Raw genomic sequence first — 26,058 nt, 5'->3', positions numbered from 1 at the left:
CATGATACAGCACACCTCTTTAGCTTTACAATGACTTCAAACTTATTAACATAGCAAGAAACATAAGGTTACTCAGCCCTTGAGGGCAGAGAATCTGTCAAAAGCCAATCTCACAAGTCTAGTATTAGGAAAAAGCTGAGGAAGGAAAATCTTCTGATAAGCAACTCCATCCCTTGACCAGTCAAACTTCAAAAGGCCAACCAAATATACATGCACGCTTCCCAAAGTGATGACTGTTGGCCACATAAAGCCTTGGATATCGAGATACTGAGTACTGAGATACTGAGGACTAATCATTCGAAGCATTTTGCTTACCATCTTCAAGACCAATCCATCAATGGACAATACTGGAAAAAAAATGTGCTATGCCTCACCAAAGAAATTGTTAGTGGGACTGGGATTACAGAGTAGTGCATATCTTACTAAAAGCCCTTTAAGTAAGGGAACAAAATCCCTAAATAAACCTCCAATAGGAAATATTCAGCCTCCTAATAATAACAGACAATCCAGATATTAACAACACTGATAATCCTATTAGTATTTCTATACCAGAGTAAATTCAGTTGGCTGCTCAGTACAGATAGGTAATACTTCCCAAGATCCTCTATGCAACTCGATACTCAGCATGATCATGAATTCCTGATAGGTATAACAGAATACTATAAACATGCTGACCATACAAACAATTTGTCTATCCCCATATACGTAAATGGAAATATACTCATTTAATTAACCATTATTGGTTCCACGATGTAAAAGGAAAAAAAAAGTCATGGATACAATATTTCTATACAGTACAGTAGCAGTAGTAACTAGTAAGTAAAAAGTTTAAAAATTAAACAAATATGATCATGAATTTTGTACTCTGTATATTATGTTGCCAAGAGGATTTTATATGCATTTGAGGTTTTATATAGTAATGAACATATTCAATATGACTTACTATATGCATTTGTGGTTTTATATAGTAATGAACATATTCAATATGACTAACTATAAACATACTATGAAAATTACAAGATTACTATGAAACTGAATTTGTTAAAATGCTAAAATTTTGGTATATAGTATGTAGTGACCCTCTGTATATGCAAAGCAAGTTTGCTTTACACGGTTTCACTCTTGCAGTGTTAAAAACAGAAAAAATTTAGATAGGAAAACTTTTTTTTTAATGGAATTTAAATTGCACATGCCATACGTATACCCAATTTTACAGTGAACAGCCATGGTTTTACACAACGAAAGTTATGACAAAACACCATGAAATAAAAAAGAAAAATGACAGGATAGAAAGGGAAGGTGTGTGTGTGTGTGTGTGTGTGTGTGTGTGTGTGTGTGTGTGTGTGTGTGTGTGTGTGTGTGTGCGCATCAAATTTGCTCATAAATCTTATAGGCACAAAATTGGTATCCCTATGGGTGTTTATTACAGCCCTACCATTGCCAATTCCTATTTTCATTTTTATGAATGCAATTCTTCCAAAATAATCCCTTAGAAGGTAGACCTGTCTATAAAGAAAAACAATGTATACAGTAGATATATATATGATCTATTATTTTTAAGATGAGACATATTATTCAACATATCCCAGAACATTAGACGTATCTAATGATTCTAACAGTGATGCTCATAATACAAAATCTTACTAGGTAATAATGTTACAATTATTAGCTAAATAACAGGTTTTGATATAGGGATAACCTAGTTTTGGTAGTCCCTGTGAATCCTCAAAAGAATTACTCTCTTATGGTCCCCCAAGGCTCCATTAAGACAAACCAACCAATTACAGAGAGTTCTCTTATACGTAGATAGAATATAAAGGGCTCAGGATAGGAGGGCTCAATCTCCTGTCCTAAAACAACTGCCTCGACACTCTCTCCGTCCCATTCACACAGATATAACAACAGCGTATGTCAGCCATCTTCCTCACTATTATACGGCAGGTACTGGCAAGATAATAGTTCAACCCAGTCCTATGCCTTTTCATCAGGGAAAGTGGGTGTGTTTGAGGACTCACAACAACAACTACAACTACTACTACTACAACTACTACTACTACTACTACTAGCTGCTGACTTGTCCTCAAAGGCGCTTAAAAAAAAAAAAAAAAAAAAAAAAAAAAACTCCCAAAAAATAAATCCCAACAACCCAAATCAGTTTTTGTTCAGAAGTATAGCCACCAATTATTAACCATTTTCTTTATCCAGATACCCCAAGGGTTTGGCAATTAAGAACAGGAAACAACACAAGAACCAATATGACAAATTCTTAATTTGTATTTTTCATAGCTAACAAAACCTCGGTCTTAACAATATGATGATCTTCTTGCGCCAGCTAGAAACCGGTTAAAAACAATTAAAGATTGTAAAGCAAGGAATCTGCAGCATCTGGCAACTCATGCGTATACAGGCGGTCCCCAGGTTACGAAGGGGGTTCCGTTCTTGAGACGTGTCGTAAGCCGAAAATCGTCGTTAGCCGGAACATCGTCAAAAATCCTAAGAAAACCTTACTTTTAATGCTTTGGGTGCATTGAAAACTACTATGTAAGCTGCATTCTTATGGCATTTATCATAAAACAACCTTCAAATATTGATTATTTTGCATTTTTGGTGTTATATTTCATCTCCCAGATGAGCGTTGTAGGCGTCGTAACCCTGGAACATGCGTCGTAACCCTGGAACATGCGTCGTAACCCTGGAAATAACGTCTATTGACAAGCGTCGTAACCTCGGAACGTCATAAGCCAACACCGTCGTAACCCGGGGACTGCCTGTACAAGGTAGAAGCTGATTACCGACCAGGCACAGAACCTCTTAACATGAAGTCTTTCTTTGACTGCCTTGGAGAGTAGTCGCTTCTGCTCTCCTCCCATGCCGTGATTTGCCTGTGATTTCTTTGCTTGTGTGTTTGTGTTTGTGATCTGTTGTTATCATGGAGTCCTCTAATTCTCCTTCAAGGCCATTTTTGTGGTTGGAAGGTGACTTAACCATTTATGTTGGATATGGCTAAGGGATTATTGCATCTTCCCAGCAAAATCTTGGCATGACAACCACTCTCATGGCAATAGTGTTCCAGGAATTTTAGATTCAAGGCAGTCACAGATTATCAACCAATTTCTTTTATTCTGGATTCACATTAGGGTCTGGCAATAAAGACCAGGAAACATATGACCCTTACATACATGTATCATCCCTGTGGTTCTACAATGACTTAGCTAATTACGTCTGGTTTGGCTGCAAGAATATTGTGTCTTCATCGGATCAGGAATACCGACTCTAATAACCACTCCATAAGCTCAAAGACTTCAAAGGAATTTTTCCAAAGTTAATGATGCACTTAGCTTTTGGATGACAAGCAATTCAAGAAAGAAGCGAAGGTGTGCCTTTTAATGAGGGCCACTAAAATAATTCTCAGCCCATTTAGAGATAGCGGTTGGTTTGAGGTAGGGTGTAGGAAAAATAAGACCATCCAGGATGTTTGCCATGACATCTATGTAAACCTAAGTACTTGAACCGGGCATCATATTTCATATATAAAATGAAAATTTCCTAAATCAGAAAAGGGGAATTTCCCTTTAAAAAGGTCCTTCTTATCTAGGATTGACAGGCCAGGAGACAATAAATGGCAACTAGGTGCATGAGTGGTGAAATGTTGTCCTTGTCTAAGAGAGCCCAGTAAGCTAATCCAAGCTCCTGGAAGCAAAACAGACAAGAACACTGCCTTTCAGAGCATGAAAGTTGTAGTTATACTGGGCTCCTGAATTGAGGGGATGACAGGAGCCGAAGAACCTTATTCCAAAACCACAAGGCAAGGGTTCTGCCCAATGTTGCTTTGAACAGTAAAACCTCGGATTTCGTACGCCCTGGTTATCGTAAAGTTTTTCTGACAAAATTTTGACTTGGGTTTCACATATACAGTGGACCCCCCGTATTCGCGTTCTCCGGATTCGCGGACTCACACATTCGCGGATTTCTCTCGGGAACCTTTCCCTGCATTATTCGCGGAAAATTTGTGCATTCGCGGTATTTTTCTATGAGAAATATCCACAAATTCCTGGTTTTTGTTATCAATTTCATCATAAAATGCACTTTTTGTGATAAAACTATTATAAAAACCAAGTATGAAAATTTTTAGTGGCTTTTCTTAAGTTTTAACTAACAAAATAGGCTGTTTTTAGCGTTTTTATAGGGGGTTCCAAACATTCGCGGATTCTAACTATTCGCGGGGGGGTCTGGTACGCATCCCCCGCGAATACGGTGGGACCACTGTATCCTCAGACTTCATATACCTGGAAATGCTCCTTCCAGGGCCCACCTCGTGACTAGGCCCTGTACCAGCACCCAAACAAAGCATCCACTGCTCTCTGGTGACCCATTCTGATTTTGTGTTCATTGTCTTTTGTCCTTTTTTATTATAATGCAACTGCTAAATAAGCCATCATGGAGCCAAATACAGTTCCAAAAATGGAGAAACACTATAGAATTTAAGAGAGAGCTCGTAGCAAAGTGTTGGAGGCTGCTGCATGTTGATCTCAGTAAGAAAATGCCTACAAGTGCTGCTCTTAGTGAATTTAAGGCCAGGAGAGGCTGGTTTGAAAAATTCAGAAAGCGAATGGACATACATAATGCACCTATTTCAGTGATTAAGGACGTTTGCAAAGTGGAGTTACGTAAAAGATTTTGTGGAGAACTATCATCCCAACAAAGATGTAATCCATCTCTCCATCTTTAATGACAATGCCGAGTTCCTTTAGGCAAATTTTAAAGACGCCAGAAACAAATGTCTCTGAACAGTTTTGTTGTGCTACAGGGGTCCAGTGAATCTCAAGGTTGTCCTAGTGGCAGTAATAAATGAATTGTGGAAGTAATCCCAGATACGTAGTGCCAGTTAAAAACAAAAAGGAGAATTATCCTTCTAGAGGGGATTCCCCTTCCAAACAATAACCTCTCCTCCTCCCTCTCCATCTTCCATATGCTAATAAGTCCTCCATAAAGGTAAGAGTGGTGTTAAATGTTTATTCATCCATTTCATTAGTCATTTATATTTATTTCTCAGTTTTCTGTATGTAAAACTGTTTATTCTCTCAAAAATGTATTTTTAAAAAATATTTTTGGGTGTCTGGATGCATTAACCCTTAAACGCCGATTGGACGTATTATACGTCGACATAAATTGTCTGTTGGGTGCCGATTGGAAGTATGGTACGTCGATATAAAAAAAGTTTTTTTTAAAAATTTGCTGAAAATTACTTATAGGCCTACCAGGCAAAAACTTTTGAAACCCACGCCTTGGGGGATGCTGGGAGCTCACGGATCAAGGCGTTGTTTTGTTTACAATCATTACCCAGGTGCGCAAGCGTGAATTTCTTTCTTCTCGCACTAAAAAACATCAGCGACACATCTCAGAAATTATTTCGTTTATTTGACAATTTTTGCACCATTTTATATTAGCCGTTACATGGAGTATTATATATGAAAATGTGTGCAATTTCATGTAGAATGCAACTAAAAACAACTCATGGTTGTAGCTTTCATCAGTTTTGTAATATTTTTATATAAATAACGATAAGTGCCAAAATTTCAACCTTCGGTCAACTTTGACTCTACCGAAATGGTCGAAAAACGCAATTGTAAGCTAAAACTCTTATATTCTAGTAATATTCAATCATTTACCTTTATTTTGCAACAAATTGGAACTAGCACAATATTTCGATTTATGGTGAATTTATGAAAAAAAAAAATTTTCCTTACGTCGGCGCGGTAACTCTTCCAAAAAAATCATAAATTTTTTCGTCCGATTGTCGTAATGTTTGCACCATTTTAAATTAGCCGTTACATAAAGTTTTATATATGGAAATGTGCGCAATTTCATGCAGAATACAACTAAAGACAATCCATAGTTGTAGCTTTTATCAGTTTTGAAATATTTTCATATAAATAACGATGTGCCAAAATTTCAACCTTCGGTCAACTTTGACTCGACCGAGATGGTCGAAAAACAGAATTTTAAGGTAAAACTCTTACATTCTAGTAATATTCAATCATTTACCTTTATTTTGCAACAAATTGGAAGTCTCTAGCACAATATTTTGATTTATGGTGAATTTATGGAAAAAAAAAAAAAAAATTTCCTTAAGTCCGCACGGTAACTCTTCCGAAAAAAATCTGAAATTTTTTTGTCCGATTGTCGTAATGTTTGCACCATTTTAAATTAGCCGTTACATAAAGTTTTATATATGAAAATGTGTGTAATTTCATGTAGAATACAACAATAAATAATTGAAGGTTGTAGCTTTTCTCATTTTCGAAATATTTGCATATAAATCACGATAAATAGAAAAAATCCACGTTCGGTCAACTTTGACTCTACCGAAATGGTCAAAAAACGCAATTGTAAGCTAAACCTCTTACAGTCTAGTAACATTCAGTCATTTATCTTAATTTTGAAACAAATTCCAAGTCTCTAGCACAATATTTAGATTTATGGTGAATTTATGAAAAAAACTTTTTCCTTCCCTCCGCATGCGAATTCTCCGCCGCAAATCTCCAAAATGCGTAGTACGTCATTCTCATATTTGCTCAGTTTCTTATTAGGCATTTCATAGAATTTTATATATGAAAATGTGTGCAATTTTATGTAAAATACAAAAAAAAATAATTGAAGGTTATAGCTTTTTTCATTTTCGAAATATTTGCAAATACAAAAAAATATATAAAAAAATTTGACATTCGGTCAACTTTAACTCGTCCGAAATGGTCAAAAACTGAAATTGTAAGCTAAAACTCTTACAGTATAGTAATATTCAATAATTTATCTTCATTTTGAAACAAATTTGAAGTCTCTAGAACAATATTTCGATTTATGGTGAATTTTTGAAAAAAAAATTGTTTTACGACCATGCGTTACGAATTCATGCATCATTTTGTGATAATATTTTCTCTGTGTTGCTTTGATCGTTTTATAATGTGTTATATACCAAAATGATTGCAATTTAGTGTACATCACAAAAAAAAATAACTCTTTAGCTTTAACCGTTTTGCTCACACCGCGATTTGAATACAACTATATATGAAATTTCGTTTTCGCTCCATCATATATCGCATTAGTATTTATATATGATAATAATATTTTTTTTCATTTCTGATGGTTGCATACTAAACTTCAGGCAATGACAAAAAAAGGAGCCAAAAATGAACTCTTAATCTTGAAAACTAAGCGTGCTGTGATTTTTTATAAAAAATATTTTTTTCGCTTCGGCGCTCACTCTGAGACCCCCCCGGCACACGGGAGACGATTTTTATTATACCCCTTCAGCGTTAAAGGGTTAATAGGATTTACATTATTCCTTATGGGAATTACTGTTTCGGATTTTGTACGTTTCGGACTTCACAGGATTTTCTGAAACAAATTACATGTGAAAACTGAGGTTCCACTGTATGTCATGATTTTTTAAATAGCAAGGTGCTTGACCTCAAAAGATATGTAAAATTGTTTTATTATATTTCAACTGGGCTCTCAGTGTGGAGGTATCTTGACACATTTTCCATACGGACTGGTATTTTGGATAGATGAAGTCCACAGCATTCAAAACTAGGTATGTACATACCTAGCAATGTTGGGTAAATAATCTTTATAGTAAATTAGATTTAAAATTCCTTGTGAAAGTTATGGCTCAGACAGGAGGATACCTAGATGATTTCCCCCTCCTCCTGTCTGGGAAAACATTAGACGGCAATGGACTCTTATTGTTGAAGAAATAAAAAGCCAATAACTGTTTGGCTAATTCAGGGCTACTAGGCAAGCAGTTCCATTGAAAGCTAGTAGACTTTAATCTTTCAAAATCTCAGACAATGAATGAAAATAAGGACATCACCCACCATCTGTTCCAGTCTTGTAGGAATGCATCTATTTCTATTGCCTGAACGTACACTGGAAGTATGTGGTTTTTGCATATGGCAATTGGGTCCACTTCCAGATTGTGGAAGCAGGTTAGCCATAACTGACTTGAGAAGAGCTCAGAATGAGCCTAACTTCTTGATACGAGACACTGCAGCCATATAGTCTAGAAACAAACAAAATGTGGGTACCTTTTGGAATTATGTTTCAATTTTCTGAGAAGGAAAGACAGCCAATAGCCACAGTAAGCTGGTATATTAATTTCAATGACGGTACATTCTGGTAAATTTTTCTAAAGTACACAAAAATGATTTTGATTTTTCCTGTTCTCTATTATGCAAAATAGTACTGCATATGTATACAGGCAGTCCCTGATTGTTGGCAGGGGTTCCATTCCCGATGACGTGACAAAACATAACCAGATATCGACGCCGATTACTGGAGATCGGCGCATATCAGTGCTGAAAATCCAGTTATCTTCACAAGAAAAGCGCCCATAAAACCGGACCACCAGCAACCGGGGACTGCATGTGTATGTAAATTAACGTACGTACTCGTGTAACACGCTATCTCGCTTATCATGCAAAACCCAAATTTTCACCCATAAAATTTTTTTTTAGTTATCTCTTTTATCATGCGAGTTCCTTTTTTGAGAGACTAAATTACAATGACTAACCTATTCTCCTCTATCTCTTTATCCTATTCTCTAGTTAAGTTGAAAAAGTAAAAGAAAACGATATAAGTATCGTTTTAACGCTACGGTGAACCCGCCACATTCACGGGAAATGCGTATCAGCCCCCCACGAATAGCTAGAATCCACAAATACTTAGAATCACTAAAAAAGGCTTAAAACTGCCTATTTTGTCAATTCAAACTCAGGAAACCCACTAAAAATGTTCTATACTGTTTTCATTAATACAGTGTACCCCCCGTATTCGCGTTCTCCAGATTTGCGGACTCACACATTCGCGGATTTCTCTCGGGAACGTTTCCCCTTCATTATTCGCGGAAAATTCGCGCATTCGCGGTATTTTTCTATGATAAATATCCACAAATTCCTGGTTTTTTATGAATTTCATCATAATATGCACTTTTTGTGATAAAACTATTAAAAAAACCATGAATAAAAATTTTTAGTGGGTTTTTCTTGAGTTTTAACTAAAAAAATAGGCTGTTTTTAGCGTTTTTATAGGGGTTCCAAACATTCGCGGGTTCTAACTATTCACGGGGGGGTCTTGTACGCATCCCCCGCGAATACGGGGGGACCACTGTAGTTTTATCACAAAAAGTGCATTTAATCATGAAACTTCTATGAAAATAAGCAATTTGTGGATATTTCTCATAAAAATACTGTGAATACAAGAATTTCCCATGAACAATGGGTAAATATGATCCATAGAGAAATCTGCGCATAAATGAGTCCGCGAATCTCAAGAACGCAAATATGAGGGGTCCACTGTACATACTCATTGCTTAAACGCATATTTTGTACAGCCATAAACAATCAAATGAGAAACACCTGTTTTGCTATGAACAACCGAATTGGATAAGAACAGCTGTTTTGCTTGTGTTTTCTACAATCGAATGATAGTAAACAATCGCCGTAGTTATTAAATGACATTCAGTAGAATAGAAATGATATATTTTTACATTACACCATTACTCGCTATAGAAAAAAAGATCAGCAAGGAAATATACTACTGCTAAAATTACAAATATTTAATCAATCTGTATTTTTCATAGCTAACAAACCTGATGTCTTAACAATATGATGATCGTCTAGCATCAGCTGGAAATCAGTTAATAACAATCAAAGATTGCAACACAAGGAATCTGTGGCATCTGGCAACTCATCCGTACACGAGGTGGAAGCTGGTCACCGACCACACTTGGAAACTCATGATGTGTCGAGTCTTTTTTTCCATCCCAGGAAATAAAAGGGGTGGCTAGAGGTGGGCAAGTCCTAAGGTTTTTTAGCTATAACAAACACAAATTGATTAAAAATTTGACATTTGTTCATATGCGGAACAAACCTTTGGTCTTAACAATAGGACAGACTTATACTTGGAGGGAAGTAAGTACCCTGAACTAACTGGGGGTTCAGCCCACCAGACCAGCCTTCCTAAAAGTTTGAGTTCTAAAGAAGGGGGTTGGAGCCCATGAGAGAATAGATATGCTAGTACGAATCTAAAAACTCAGCCTGCAGGGATTAAACACAATGATATATGTCCAGATTCATTGCATTCATGGAAGATAAAGACAACTTCATCTGTTCAAGCAAGAAAGCATGTAGGCCACAAGGGATTTGTCACTACTTCTCCCTCCCCTTGCTAGAAAGAAGAGCAAACGTTACTGAGAAGTAGATTTGTCTATTGTATGGAATACAAACCAAATGAATGCAACGCAGAATGGCTACCATACTCACCTGTATCAGACCAGTTCCAACTTATGACATGTCTATTCTTCAACCGGCCTATGGGAAGAAGAAAGGAAAAAATAGAAATGAAGAGACCAGCCAACTTACTCATTCTCTCTTCTAAACAATCATCTTGGTTAAGACACAAACTGTTCCACCAGGGGCACTGGATGAGCTAAACAACAATCTTCTGGTAAAATGAAGTGAAAGTTGTCTGCCAAAGCCAGGACAAACATTCATAATCCTATGAACAGACAAGTTCTTTAAAGTTAGAGAGAGGTACTCATTCCTCTGATGTCATGAGCTCATGCATGCACAGTATCTGTGACAGAACTTGAGTGTGAGGAGTATGCCTATTTAATCAACTCACGAAGCCAGAGGTATTCTTGGGCAATTCTTTCTTAGCTCGGCCCATGCTAACAAAGTCTATGACACCTAGGTCTTAGGTGAAGAGTCCTTTTTAGATAACAACACAAGAGCTCTGATGGGACACCGCAATAACCCCTACAGATCGCTGTCGACAAACTCATTCAGGGAGGGAATCGAAAACGAGGCAAATCTGTTATTATGCACCAAGGGATTTTTGAGTCTTACCACGAATTCCAGGACAAATTCAAAGGCCACAGACCCCAACCCCTGGTGTGGCTAACGTCATAACTCAGGCCATGAAGCTCTCCAACTCTCTTTGAGGAAGCTAAGGCCAACAGGAAAACCGTCTTTCGAGTTAGATTCCCGTCTGACTATTGACACAGTGGCTCGGATGGAGCTCCAGTGAGACAACTCAGGACCTGAGTAAGATCCTACGTCGGAGACTTGAGTTCTCTTGGTGAATAGGATTGTTTGAAACTCCTGAACAACATTGAGATTTCCCAGGATGAAGAGATGTCCATGCCTTTGAGGCATAAGACCAACCCAAAGGCAGCCCTGTAGCCTTTGACAGCAGACACAGAATGACCTTTCTTGCCTCTGAGAAAGATTAGAAAATCTGCTATCTGCTGAAAAGAAGTTCCAAATAGAGAGAAACTCCATCAACGACACCTCGCACGGAAGAGGTACTTGACAGTCTCCAGCGGTGGAGCAATAGGGATCTTTCCGACTGGTGGAACATCTCCACATTAGGTTGGCAAAGAAGGTTGTACAACTCCACCTGGGGCCACAGAGGCACCATCAAGGTCATCCCGAGATTCCTGGAACTCATTACTACACTGTTCAGGACCTGAAAGATCAAGCAGAACGGAGGGCATTATGTACACCTTGAGATTGTCCAAAAGGGTGCTGTGGAGCATCCTCCACCAATGCAAAAGGATTTGGGACCACCAAGAAGTAGACCTACAGCCTCCTGTTGAAGTGGACGCAAAGAGGTCTAACATGGGTCTTCCCACAGGTGAAACAGCCTGTCCTCTATGTCCTGATGCAGAGACCACTCCATACCTAGGAATTGACTCTGCCAACTAAGTTTGTCGGCCACCACATTCCTTCTGCCCGGAATGTATCTGGCCATGAGCCCCACAAAGTTATTGATCACCCACTGATGCATCTCGGCTGTCAACAAGTGGGGCTGGCGAGACACCAACCCCCATTTGTTCACATAAGCCACTGCAGTGGTGCTGTCCGACATCAAAACGACTGAGTGACCTTCCACTCTTTCTCAAAACTCCTGTAGACCCAGGATAGCTGCTTTCAACTCAAAATGCTTTGATGTGAAGCAACCTGTCCTCTGCACCCCATACATCCGAGACCAAGAGCTCTTCGAGATGAGCACCCCAACCTTTGGAGGAAGTAACAGAGAATAGGAGTACAGTGGACCTCTGCTATTTGTGGGGATGTGTACCAGACAACCCCCCTACCAGCGAATAGCTAGAATCCGCATATACTTAGAACCCCTATAAAAATGCTTAAAACTGCCTATTTTGTTAGTTCAAACTCAACCACCTACTAAAAATACTTATACTACCTGGTTCCTTAATAGTTTTATCATCACCAAAAGTGAAAAATACTGTGAATACGCGAATAATGGGTATAAAGTAAGGTCCATGGAGAAATCCGCGAATAAGTGAGTCCGCGAATCCGGAGTCTGCGAATAGCAGGGGTTAACTGTAGATCAGGAGGGGATGAATGTAGGGGGATTCCTACCGTAGGGTTCTGGTAGTTCAATCACCACTGTAGGTCTCTTCTTACCTCTTCCAACAGAGGTACCGTATACGTATGCTACTGAGGGGAACCTCCATTGCATAGAGCGAATGTGGAAACGCTCATGAGGAACCAGCTTCTCGAGGCATGACAAGATAACGAGAACTTACCTCTGGAGAGCTGGTTGCTTGTTCTGTGCAAGGAAGGTGCATGCCACTGTCCTGAACTTCTGCAATCTCTGGTCCGATGGAAAAACCCTCGATGCTGCCGTATCTTGACCCAGGTAAAGACTCTTATGGCTTGGAAGAAGACTGGACTTCTCCAGGTTTACCATAATGCCTAGGCTCTGACAAAACTGGAGAAGATGGTCATGTTCCAAACTAGCTTCTCCCTGAACTTGCTAAGACCAACCAATCGTTGGGATATCTCAACAAGCGAATCCCCCATGTCGAAACTAGGTTACAGACCCTTGTGAACACTTGAGGGACTGTAGTCAAACTGAACTATCCCAAATGGGGCTGATCACGGGATCTGCAAAACAAGTTATAGTTATATGGGAAGTGACTTCTGAGACGAGTTGCACTGTACCTGCTTCCTCACTGTCACCACCAGGTAAGTGGCAATTATGCCATACACCATACACTGTAATAACCCAATCAGCCTTGACTCCGTCTCGCAATCAAAGTGATAGAATAATATGAATAGTCCTTCAAGAACCTCCCTGTAGGCAGAAAATAGCAGCAGCACATTTCCAGAAAATCTGGAGAGCTAGGAAGTACACAGGGGGAAAACCATGTATGTTAAAATGCTTGGTCAAAACGACTTCCTTTCATTTCTGGTGACAATCCTCACTTTTTGCTGCTGTCAGGGCACACTGAATAATTTTATTAGTTATTATTATTGCAGTAGGGTTTTGTGTTGTTTTAGTAAATATCTGGTTTTTAAAACAAACCTTTTCTTTAAACTTTTCCAGGATCTTTAAGATTACTATCTCTAGTTCCATTTTGGTCCTTCTAGACATCCCTATGCTCACCAAATGCCGGTTCTATATATTGTATTCAATACGTACTGGTATATTTTATACAGGTAGTTCCTGTTTATTGGCAGACTCTGTTATCAGCGATCTGGTTTTATGGGGCTTGTCTAGCGCCATAACAGGGCAGAGTTCCGGTTATCAGCGCCTTAAGGCACCAATAAGGAGTTATGGCGCCATTATATACCTAACAAGAGGCGCCATAGTGGCACTTATGGCGTTGATAACCAGTTATCGGTGCCATAAGCGCCATAGATCACAGAGTTTCGGTTAATAGTGGTTTTCCCTTATCAGCACCCCTCCGAGAATGGAACACCCGCCGATAACTGGGGACTGCCTGTAACATCTACTATAGAAATGGAATTAAGGTTTTGTCAACTGTGAGAAAAATTCTAGTATCAACATTTTAAGCAGTTAACATTATAATGCTTTAGTGTACAGGCATTACCCGGGTTACGACGGGTTCGGCTTACTACAACGTTCAGAGGTTAAGGCGCTTTTCAATTATATTCATCAGAAATTATTTCCAAGGTTACGACGCCTACAACGCTCATCTAGCAGAAGAAATGACACCAAAAATGCAAAATAATCAATATTTAAAGGTGTTTTTTTAAGAAAAATGCAATAAGAATGCAGTTTACATAGTTTTCAATGCACCCAAAGCATTAAAAGTAAGGTTTTCTTAGGATTTTTGACGATGTTCCGGCTTACGACGATTTTCGGGTTACAACGCGTCTAAACAACAGTACCCCCAATGTAACCCTGGGACTGCTTGTACTATATATGGATGAACCTGCAAAAGTTGTCCTAATAACCCTCAGCACAGTAACAAATCTGACAATTATTTAACAAAGGGAGTATTCAATGGAAAACTTTCCTCTCATAGTTGAGACTAGGAGAGTTCAAAGTAAACCATACAATAACATTTCTTACTTAAACAGATTCTAACATAAATGACATAGTAGATGTATTTCTTTTCATCCGATAGATCCCACAGGAAGAGCATTACTAACAATGTGTCTTGCATGACACATGGTAGAGGATACTAAGAGTTCTATGCAAGGTCCTTTCTGCTAAAGCTCCATTGCATTTTTCATTTTACTTCGTTCCCTTCAATCTCTTCCAATCTAGCTGTCTAATTTCCTTAACTTATTGCTCTAATTTTCACCCTCTGGTTGAGTCCTATGTGGACCAAGATATGCAATAATTTGGACATGCTTAATTATCAAATTGTAGTTAAAATATATCTATTACATATTATCTCAATAAAAATACTACTTGATGGAGATAATGTAAAAAAAAAAATAATGATAGAGCAGGAACCAAAACAACTGGCAAATTCTGGTGTATTGGAGGGAGAAAAATAAAAAGGGGGGGGGGGGGGGGGGGGGGGGTGGGGGGGGGGGGGGGGACTTGGAATAAATGTTCATGTGAAATATGCAAAACATGACAAAACTTGGAGAAATAAATGAAAGGATAATGGACATTTAAATGACGATTGTGTATGTTATCCGTATATAAGACCAGAAAAAAAAAATAGTATTTTAAGGAAAAGTACCCGTTCAATGACACAAGTACAACGGTTCTAAAGTATACAGTCCACAACTGGTGTTCAGGATATGACTGAAGGCTGTAGATTTGTAAAAACTATGAGGGCTAAACACAGTATACAAGCACTCTCTCAAAAAAAAAAAAAAACACTTAGAGATTGTATTAAAAATGTTAAAAAGTTTAAAATAAGTTTCAGCAAACACAAAAGTGGCAGGTGAAAAGCCCAAGTAGGAGGAATATAAAAGGCAGTTGAGTAAGTGTGACATCACACTTGGAAAAAAAATAGTACAATGGAAAAAACATTGTTGTAGAATTAAAGATGTACTGAAGGCATTAATGCATTGGTTTTACAATTTTTAGCTTGTAATTGTTACCAAATTAGTTCTTTCTCACCATTGACTTAAACTATATTCGCGGATGGGATCATTCAAACTGTTATATGAATGCATATTTGGGAGTGTGTAAGGAATGAGAATAAAATATCAATAATAAGAAAGTGGTATGAAAAAGGGACCAAATTAGAATGTACTGTCTCACGGAAGTTGGTGAGCCATTATAATACAATGATAATGGTAAGTAACTGAGTATATATCAGAATTCATCAAAATATTAAATATCATTAAGTAGTACTAATAATATATGAGAGTACAACTATAAAAGTATGGGAGGAGATACTGGAAGCCTTACTAAAATTTAAAAAATATCTATGAGAGTGACCACAAAAACAGTAGCAGCTATATTGTATACTTCTGCTTCTTGAGAATGGATTTGAGAATTAGCAAGACAATCATATGGGCATATTAAGGGGGCCGGCCGGCTAATGCCCTTTTTTAAGGACAGGACTTTGATATTCACACCACTTAATAAGGTGACTTGGGACATCTCCAAACAGCATATGATTTTCGCCTCTTGACCTTCGGTTTTGTGACGCCAGGGCGATTTATCCCGAAAATAACCATTTTTCAAATTCTATCTCCTCCCTTGATATTTAATATTAAGACCTGGGATTACTACCATATATAGACCTGATGTAGACCTCCAATCGAATGGAGTGTTTTTTTTCTAAAAGTCATTTTTTTGCTAGATATGAATTTTTCAATATGGTCAAAAAATAAACCCTATAAATCAGGAGAAAAAAATTTGTAAAAAAAAATACGAAACAAAAATTGGAAAAAAGGGCTCCATTTGATTGTTCTATAATGTCTTTCTGAGTTATATACCAAATTCCAATGTTATAGCTTTAAAACTAAGTGAGAAGATAGATTTTGAAGGTCAATAAGTATAGTTTTGAGATACGGGCGTTCAAAGTTTTCCTTCGTATTTCTATAAAGACAATATTAATAAATAATGATTATTATGAATGAATATTTGTTTTTTGTGTATTAATAAACCAAAACTATTTTATTTATCATAATTTAATCATAAATGATGATCCCTTTGCTCATATATCGCAGCCTGGGGTACATGCTTGAGGCAAGATGGGCACTCCTTCCTACGCAATTCTCTCTCTCCCCTTCACTAACTCTGCTTATCACAGCGAATTTTCTTCTGTATGTTAGCGAGATGTTTTCCTTGTATTTTCCTCTTTGGCATGATGAAATTCTTGCCCGAAACAAAGATAAACAAACGTAATTGCAAGAGAATGTCAAGAGGTGAAACTCGAAGGCGTACACTTTTTTTACAGACAATTTAATACATCATGATTATTATGAATTTCATATTCCATTTTGGGTATTAAAAAACCAAAACTTTGTTATTTATCATAAATGAAGATCTCTTTGCTCAAAGATCGTAGCCTTGGGCACAGTGCGACGTGTGCTGTCAAGCAAGACGGGGGCGTTACTAAGCAACCCTCCCCTCTCTCTTCACTAACTACGCATATATTATGATATTCTGTAATAATACTAGAGCGATTTTTCTTGGTCTGTATGTTAGCGAGATGTTTCCCTTGTCTTTTCCTCATTGGCATGATGAAATTCTTGCTGAAACATACATAAACATACTTGAAAGCAGGCGAATGTCAGACGTGAAATGGAACGTGTAGACTACTTGACGTCTGTGATCGCACTAAGTCAGGACTGGACTTGATAGCTTGAGCCTCAAGTCTCCTCCTCGACTCGGGGAATGTCTACAGATGCCATTTCTCCCAATTTCTTTGACAATAATTATCAAAATTTACGATAATAGAAGAAATATTGCATTTTCTTGTACGGATCAATGTTTTAGGCTTATTGAATTACGTTAACTAATTACCCTGTAACTACGAAAGTAAGAGGAATTTTGACGAAATATTTCGTATACGTATTCTCAATTGCCATATGAAGCTCCATGAATTTTTTCATGACTTTGCATTTTTCGCCCTATACCTCCATATATAGGGGTTCCGGCCGGCCCCCTTAAAGGTACAGTATAATATATCACAACATGTAAAATGAGGATAGTTGCTGGTATTCCAGAAAAATTTGAGATGAATGTCAGGTCATCATTAAAGATAAGTAACAAGCCATTTATAGTTTAAGACACTATGAAAGACAATTACTAAATCCTTTGTTAATTCATCACAGAGATTGAAGAAACTATAATACAGCGCAGAAGGGAGGCTTCAGGGAGCCAATGTACAAAGTGACCTAATGTTAACAGGATAAGCAAAGGAAGACACATATGCAATGTATAAAAGATAGAAATACAAGTAAGAAAAACCAAGATTATGCTGATCAAACCAGTAGTAAAAGAAAGTGCCAACATGGAAATTGACCGTATGACTGCTATGGGTAAGATTTAAGGGTACTGGAAATAAAAGAGATGGCGGCATCACCAGATGCTCATGCTTGAGCAATGGCTCTTTGATGAAGACCATTTACAAGAAGAGTGGGGAGTAATGAAATACAGATGGGAGGATTTTATGATTGTAAAGCAAAGACAATAGATTCTGAAGAAGGATCACAACATAAAGTTCAGATTTTAGACAGGAGTGAGCTGGAAGGTCATGTGACTATTAGAAAGTAACACAATGTTCAATGTTGGAAAATCTATAGATATTGAAGACAACATGATACCATTTCATGACAAGAAGGGAGAGGAACACTTAATTATGAGAAGTGACAAGTATGGAAAAAGTGACAGGATGCTGACCAAAGGAAAGGGCCCTAAAAGATCCCAGATAAGAAGCAAGAGGATCTGGACTAGATGGGAATTCATTCATTAAGTGAACAAAACAGAAGAGACTGGAGGTACTAATTACGCTTGCAACTTGTATAAAGGGAAAGTTGAAAATGGTGATATTGATGTTAATGACAATTGTAATTTCTGTTTTTATTTCATAGTTAAAAAGATATTTTAGTGTTGAAGATGATAATACTGATGCTGATGATAACTGTACTCTTTCTGTTTTAATTCATAGTTAAAAAACTGTTAACCTCTTCATTACCGAAAGTTTGTTTGGAGGTACCTGGGTACCACCATTGAAGTCTACTATACCGCACCGGGTGCATAAAGGTGGTACGCATAGTACCACCAAAACTCCTCTTTTCAGATAGGGACTTCCAATCATTCTGTAATTTCGGTTTGAAGAGTTTGGAGCAAAATAAACAGTATGACACGATGCCAGACGTATGATGAACCCCAAAAAATAGTATTATTACTGCTTATAGTCGTGTGTAGGTGACAGATGAACTGCGTCTCAACAAAAAATCTCAAAACCAGACAAGCGTAAACATGTAATAACTTCTACCCAAGTAAAAAACCAGTTGTATCATCATTTACTGTATTTATTTATTTATTCACTTATTACATTTTACAAATAAAAGATATGAACACCAGATAAATGAAGGTAGAAATAAAGCCTTATAGTAACTTTATATATAAAAAACCAAACCAGAGAAAAAGCAAAAAAGCGATTTTTTCTGAGGACAAGAAACTTGAAAAATTAGTTTAGATACCCCTAATGCCCCTAAAGTTGTTTTCTGTGATGAAACTAATCTTAGAAAACGTAGAAAATGACATCGCCCAATTTTTGAAAGATATACTATAAAATTTGCGATTTCCATATTTATTGGCGGGGCTTTCGCTTTAGTTTTTGCTCTTTTTTTTTTTGTTATTACGTGCTTATTTACTGTTCTATTTTGATAATACTTTATGTGCATGTTCCAGGTGCAATATACCAACATTCTGTAAGACCGAATTTCTATTCAAGACCGTAGTTTTCTCATCGACCACCAGTGTCCCTTGTACAAGGGACACTGAGTTTCACATTTTTTTTCATAAAATCATTTATTTTCCCTGTAGGATGATAAAACTAACAGAGAATATGCGTTATTATAGTGCTAATAATACCTGATAATTTCATTAGCCTGTCTTGATTAGTGTATTTTTGGCAAATATTTTTACGATGGGCACCCCTCCAAACTCGAGTCACTACCGAGAGATTCAGTTCGGCAGCGAACACAATGTTTACATTCTGCTCACCCACCCGGTAAAGAAGGGGTTAAGCAAACACAAAACAGATTTCAAAATAACTTAAATACAGGTACAATGTTATATGAAAACAGTAATAAAAATAAATTCACCAAAATAATTTTTTACAAAAGAGGAATAAACATACCTGAAATAGAGTACCACAACTTTTGAGAGAGCAGCTTTAGCTTACCTGAAAAATAAAAAAGCATTGCAATTAGCAAAAAGAAAGAAAAACAAACAAAAAATAATTATAACATTTTTCTTACAATCCCTGGAAGGGGGGTACCTCTTACAGCACTAAAACTATAGTAGTTTCAAATATTTGCTGCAACCTTGTATCTCTTTACACCTAGGAATTTGACCCTAATTTTAACTTGCTTAATTTGCACCTTAAAAAACAAATCTTTTCAGCCAGACCTATGTGTAAATGTATTGGTCTAAATCTTTTCAGCCAGACCTATGTGTAAATGTATTGGTCTTGTTAAACTGCAATATCAAAAATCTTCCTAAAACACAGCAAGGACCAAACTTTAGTTTGTCATAAGAAGGCACAAAAGAATAAAAAAGAAATTTATAAGAGGTCAATACAGAAACCTGTTTCAATATCTAATCAACTATAGCAAAATTCAAATTCACTATTATAGCTACAACTATTAATTAGTTTTAACAAGACCACATCATTTACCAACCAAACACAGAAATATAAAATGTGTTAACAACTTCGAGTATAGTCTTCATCAAAACTGCAGCTGATAAAATGGTAACTCCACCTGTAGCCTTAATCCATTCAGTATGGAAAAAAGTTGTTTTGTAAGCACCTTAGCCAATCAGAGTATGTAGTTGTACACTACATATTTGAAAACTATATACATATCTATATGAATGTACTATATAAAATGTGTATTGTGAAGACACTGAGATACCCAAACATGAGAAAAATAAGATTGAGAATTTCAAAATAAAGATACATTACTTTACAGAGAAACCTTATCTTTTCACTATTTAAGTGACCCCTCACCCTCAATATGGGAATCAAGTTGAAGTAAACCATCCTTGCCAGTGTTAAGATAAAAAATATATAATATGATATCTAGGCAAGTTCAAATACCACTGTAGCTACACATAGAAATCAGGATATCAGCTAGACAAGAGTGAGTAGCTGATGATGCGACTGACCTAAGTAGTTAGAATGCCAACTTCAACAGCTACTGTTCTTTGAATGAATCCTAATGCTTGAGATGAATGAAAGAAATGTTGAGACTTCAAATCCATCCTAACATTTCATGGAATTAACTATCAAGGCTACTAAGTATAGGAATAGAAGCCATGGTTGGGCAGTTTGTTGAGATCTGCATAATTATGAGACATCATGAAATATAAGTAATGAAAATTATGTCCCAGTCTTAACTTTACAGATTCATAATGCTATACTTGCCAAGAGACTAAATTGAGATCAATTTTGACACCAGCAAAATGCAAATAATGAAATTAATGAGCTGGGATTATGTCATTCCCTTAGGACCACCAACTGTAGCAATTGACAAGTGAGATAAATAAAACTTAATAGAAAAAACCTGACATTATCACTACTGACAAAACACTGAAAAAGAATGGTAGAAGCAGCAGTGAACGTTCATCGAATGTGAGAGATACAACTCATTCCTAGAAGTGGTGAATGTTCCTTTAATATGAGAGATACAACTCATTCTTAGAAGTGGTGAATGTTCCTTTAATATGAGAGATACAACTCATTCCTAGAAGTGGAAATGTTTTCTAATGTGAAACCTTCAATGACAGACCAGCATGTAAATTAACAGGCTCGTAATAATACAATTCTTTATACTTTGCAAGCAAATGTTTTACAAAAGTGAAGCAGCTAAGCAGATCACAATCAAATTAACACTTACACAGATCTGGTCTGAAGGATTTGTTAAGTGGTGATGATCAATTTTCATGAAAAAGAGAAAATGGAGTAACCAGTACAATATACTCCCGAAAGTGTGATTTGAAGCTACTGGTTGCAATTACTAATCTAACAATACATTACAAATGAGTACACACTACAAGCAACCTTAGAATGCATTTGAACTATACACATGACAGTCACTCCCACTTACTTAGGACTCAAAAAACATTATTTGCATGGGTTACTATGTACCCCGGGTATTTTGTAATGAAAACCATGAGACATTCAAAATTAGGTTTCTTACCCCGGGTATTTTGTAATGAAAACCATGAGACATTCAAAATTAGGTTTCTTAAGTAACACCTGCAGCCCCATAATCTGCACCACCATATATCAAAACTGTTCTGTGCAACTTCTGCCCTTATCATTATAGAACCTGACTGAAAATAACGTCCATATGCTTGACTCTACATATCTAATATACTATTACCATACAAAATGAAACCTGTAATTTACAATAATAAAGCTAATCAATAATATATTATACTGAGAAAATTTGGTAGTGCCAAAAAATCATTTTGGATGCCTGAATAATGATGGATGAACCTTTCTTTTCCACAGTCAATATCATAGCTTAACTACTGAATAATATTAATTCACTTACTATTATTCGTCTCAATACGGAAATGATTACTATTATTTAAATTTTGATTCTATAACATGCATAAACTATTTTATTAAAAAACTACTAGTGCATGAAAACTCAACAATCACTATAACAAATCAATGATAAATTGAAGACATTTCAGGAAATAACAAAGAATACACCTAAAGAATTTACCGGATCAAAATGAATGAACAATCTTCAATTACAATACCAACATCATTGGATAGTTTAACCTTTAGTGGACGGGTAAAAAAATCAATATGCAGCTCCTCAGGCCAGGTAAACTTTAGGTCAGCCAATTTACGAAAAAAACACATCAATGGAAAGCGGATAATATGTAAATGTATGTGGTGAAAAAAAAAACCTGAAAAAATTTACCCTACCTTTAACAAGTTGAAAATGACTATTTACAACCCCTTGTGGGGCCTCTTTTACAAGACAATAGTAAATTTTACCGACTTACATGTTCTTTCTAATAAATTATTATATTTTATTTTGTAAAATTGTAATTTCAGCTCACATATCAAAACAAGCAAGAAATAAAATCAGTTACACATTCTTAGCATATTCGCTGAAAAATAATTATGTAAATTTACCGAGAACAAAGATTCAGTAACTTTTTTTATCTGTACATATTTTTTCTAATATTTCTTTGCAAAATTACTATATTCACAACCGACATACTATTGTAAAAGACAAGAACTAAAACAAACAGCAGCCATTTAGTATATTTGAGCAAATTCATAAAAAGACGTTATGAGACAGAGAGGCAGTACATTCCCCCTCGAAGGCTTTTTGCCAGTGTAAAAGTTGCCATTAGTGAATTTATGGGCTATACTAGAAGTATTGGCACCTCTTCCCGCTCGATTCTTTCCAAACCTGTTACGTATTACTGCTCTTGAGAAGCTATCTGTCCATTAAGGGTTAACCAGGACTATCAATTTTAACAGAACAACTGGTCAAATATATGCACCAGGAAATAAGAAATAGGATGGTTAAGGTACACTTCAACATTAATTTCTATCTTCAGCACCGATTCTGCTTTCTATTTATCTTGGAAACAATTCCTGAGGTTTGGAAACTTTAAATTTACTGTACTACCCAAATATGCTAATATGGAATGACAAATTTCTTGAGCTACACACACAAAATCTTTAGTATACCAGATGATCTAAACTATTTATTAACTGAAGAAAGATTAAGTTCTCTAAGAGACTGTATAACCACTATACTAACCTTAGGTACAGTAGGGGCGACATCCTCAGCGTGGATGGTGGCTGTGGTGGTTGTAACTGTGGAGGAGGTAGTTCCGTTAGATTCACGGTGGTTGTTCTTGTCTGGGGTAGGGTCTAAGGGGCTTTTTCTTTCTAGTCTTAGCCTTTTACTAGGTGGCAAGGGAGGTGGTGGGGAGGGGGAGCGCTCTGGTGCTTCTAAGCGGGACGGGCGCTCACTGGTTTGGCTCACTGTAGTAAGGGGGAGTGGCCCTGGATGGACGCCAGTCACATTACAGCTGGTGCTTCCGCTACTGCTGCTGCTTGTGCTGCTTGGAGGGCCCCCAGATATACCATGGGAGGTTGTCGGAAGGGTGCCACTGGCCAAAGATAATGGAGGGGGCACCATGTGGGGTGGTAAATGATGTGGGACTGTTAAAGGATTCCCTGGTGGTTTGTCCGGGTGATGTGATAAAAGCTGAGGTACCAAAGGTCTCTCTAATAAATTGGGTGCACTTAAGCTACCCATTGCTATATTTCCAAGACCACTAAGTGAAGACTTGAGTGCTGACAAAGGGGATATACTATTTAGTCCACCCTGAAAGAGGAGAATAAAATAATGTTATTGAAAATTACAGAGCACAAAGTTAACATGACTTCTAAAGCACATAATACATGAAACTTCTAAGAAGACCATAAGTCCTGTTAAGCATATTTTAAACGTAAGTGTAGTCCTAACAGTTTTTTTCATACATATCTTCTAAATAATATCTTTTCAATGAGCAGACATTTTAAGGGAATGCTTTTCTTATCGTGTCAAAATAATTTAATTAATATTTTTTATTTAGCCAGATATTTGGTTGAACACTGCAACTCCAATAAAAGAAATGTACAATGACAATTTAAAATGACCTAGAAGCAAACCCCATCTGTTCACAGAAACTTTCAACTCGAAGAAAAAAAAAACATCATCCATTTCGTTACTGGAAACAAATAAGCAAAAAGTATCACCAAGGCTATTAAATTGACTTGGGATTAGTTGCACACAGTAGTCTAAAGTCTGCCTTTAATTTAAGCAAACTCTCCTCATCTCATTAATTTTACACTATTTTTATGAAATATAAACAACGCATAACCAATTCAAAGTGAAAAAGTCTACATTATATATATTCCATAAAAGTGATTATACTATATAGATTATCAATGCTGGTCATGTTTCTACATATTTGGTCAAATAAATGAAAAACTAGTCATGATTATGTGGAATAAGCATAGCCTCAAGTATTTTGAACATCTAATGAATGACCTAATTATTTCTCAAAGGTTTCAAAATATTTTAGATTGGCATGATACAAATTAGGAGGTTTGGCTCTTTCTCGTCCTTGTTATTTTTTAGCCACAATTTGATGTTTCAAATCCACCATTAACCATTTCAAGTCATTTGGCGCATAGATTTTCATAAATATCTTTTTATATATCAGCAGTATCTTCTTGATAATGTGGCACAGGATGTTTTAGACCCTCCAGTATTTATGGCAATATAACGAAGTACCAGAATTTATTGATTAAGGCAAGCAATTTACTCAAACTTTTTAAAAGTCCTCAACTTTCGTCATAGATATCCAAACACCTGTCCTTGGCTTTGCTAAAGAGTTAAGAAAAAAGCACCCCACTGACTCATTTCTCTCTTCGTCTCAAACTTATGAATGGACAAGTGTACTGCAATTTGCCTTTTAGTGTTTTTCACATCCAAATTAGTTTATACATCAAAGTCTAGCTGTATTTCATCGTTTTGAGAGATTATCATAACCTCATGGTTCATTTACAGTACAGTCAAACATTGGTTTTCGCAAGCTTCTCTTTTTGTACATTTCGGTTTTCACAGACTTTCTTCTACAAAATTTTGTATCGGTTATAGTACATTTCCTTGGTTTTCATACACTTGGAAACGCTCCATCCAGGCCCAGAGCGTGACTGGGCCCCATATTGAGCGCCCAAACAAAGCCTCCTATCTTTTTTCGTGACCCATTCTGCTTTTGTGCTTTTGTGTTTGTTGTTTTTGTTCTTTTTGTGCTTTTTTATTCCAAGTGCAACTGCTAAATAAGCCATCATGTGGGCAAAAAAAAGTTCCAAGTGCTAGCCCTTCTGTAAAATAGGCAAGAAACATTACCAAATTTAAGAAAGAACTCGTGGCATTGTTGAAGGAAGGTGCAAGCTGATCTCAGTGGAGAATTATCTCAACAAAGTTGTAATCTGTGTCTCCAACATGTTTAATGACAATGCTGTGTTTAACATTAGGCAAATTTTAAAGAAACATCAGAAACAAATGTCTCTGGACAGTTTTGTTGTGCTACAGGGGTCTAGCCAGTAAAAAACGACGTGGGAAGTAGATTCCCCTTCCAAACAATAACCTCTCCTCCTCCCTCTCCCCTCCTCTCTGTCTTCCATACACTAACAAGTGTTTTCCATGAAGGTAAGAGTTATGTTAATTTTTCATTTATTCATCCATTAGTCATTTATAGTTATTTCTCACTGCTTTCCGTATGTAAAATGTGTTTATTCCCTATAAAATGTATTTAAAAATATTTTTGGAAATTTGGAATGCATTAATTGTATTTATATTATTCCTTATGGGAATTATTGTTTCGGTTTTTGTGGGAAGTTCTGGAACGCATTATGTACGAAAACCAAGGTTCCACTGTATATAGCAGGTACAGATGACTGGATCAAGAAAAAATTAAGATGGGCAGTAGTTTATTGATTTCCAGGTATATTTATTTTATTGTCCAATATGC

The 26,058-nt window shown here is 36.7% G+C and overlaps 1 protein-coding gene across 7 annotated transcripts in view; it reads right to left on the bottom strand.

Annotated features, from left to right (window-relative positions):
• Positions 1-26,058, bottom strand: part of LOC135223575 (broad-complex core protein-like) — a 308,957-nt gene that overhangs the window by 164,409 nt on the left and 118,490 nt on the right. For all 7 annotated transcript variants that reach the window (XM_064262101.1, XM_064262102.1, XM_064262099.1 and 4 more), the window contains one exon: positions 23,289-23,861. In XM_064262101.1, coding sequence (XP_064118171.1) covers positions 23,289-23,861 — 573 coding nt within the window. The remainder of the gene's footprint in view (positions 1-23,288; positions 23,862-26,058) is intronic.

Source organism: Macrobrachium nipponense, chromosome 10 (assembly GCF_015104395.2).
Source record: "Macrobrachium nipponense isolate FS-2020 chromosome 10, ASM1510439v2, whole genome shotgun sequence".
Lineage (NCBI taxonomy): Eukaryota > Metazoa > Arthropoda > Malacostraca > Decapoda > Palaemonidae > Macrobrachium > Macrobrachium nipponense.
Note: the sequence above shows the minus strand (reverse complement) of the source record. Positions and strands in the feature narration are given on the sequence as shown.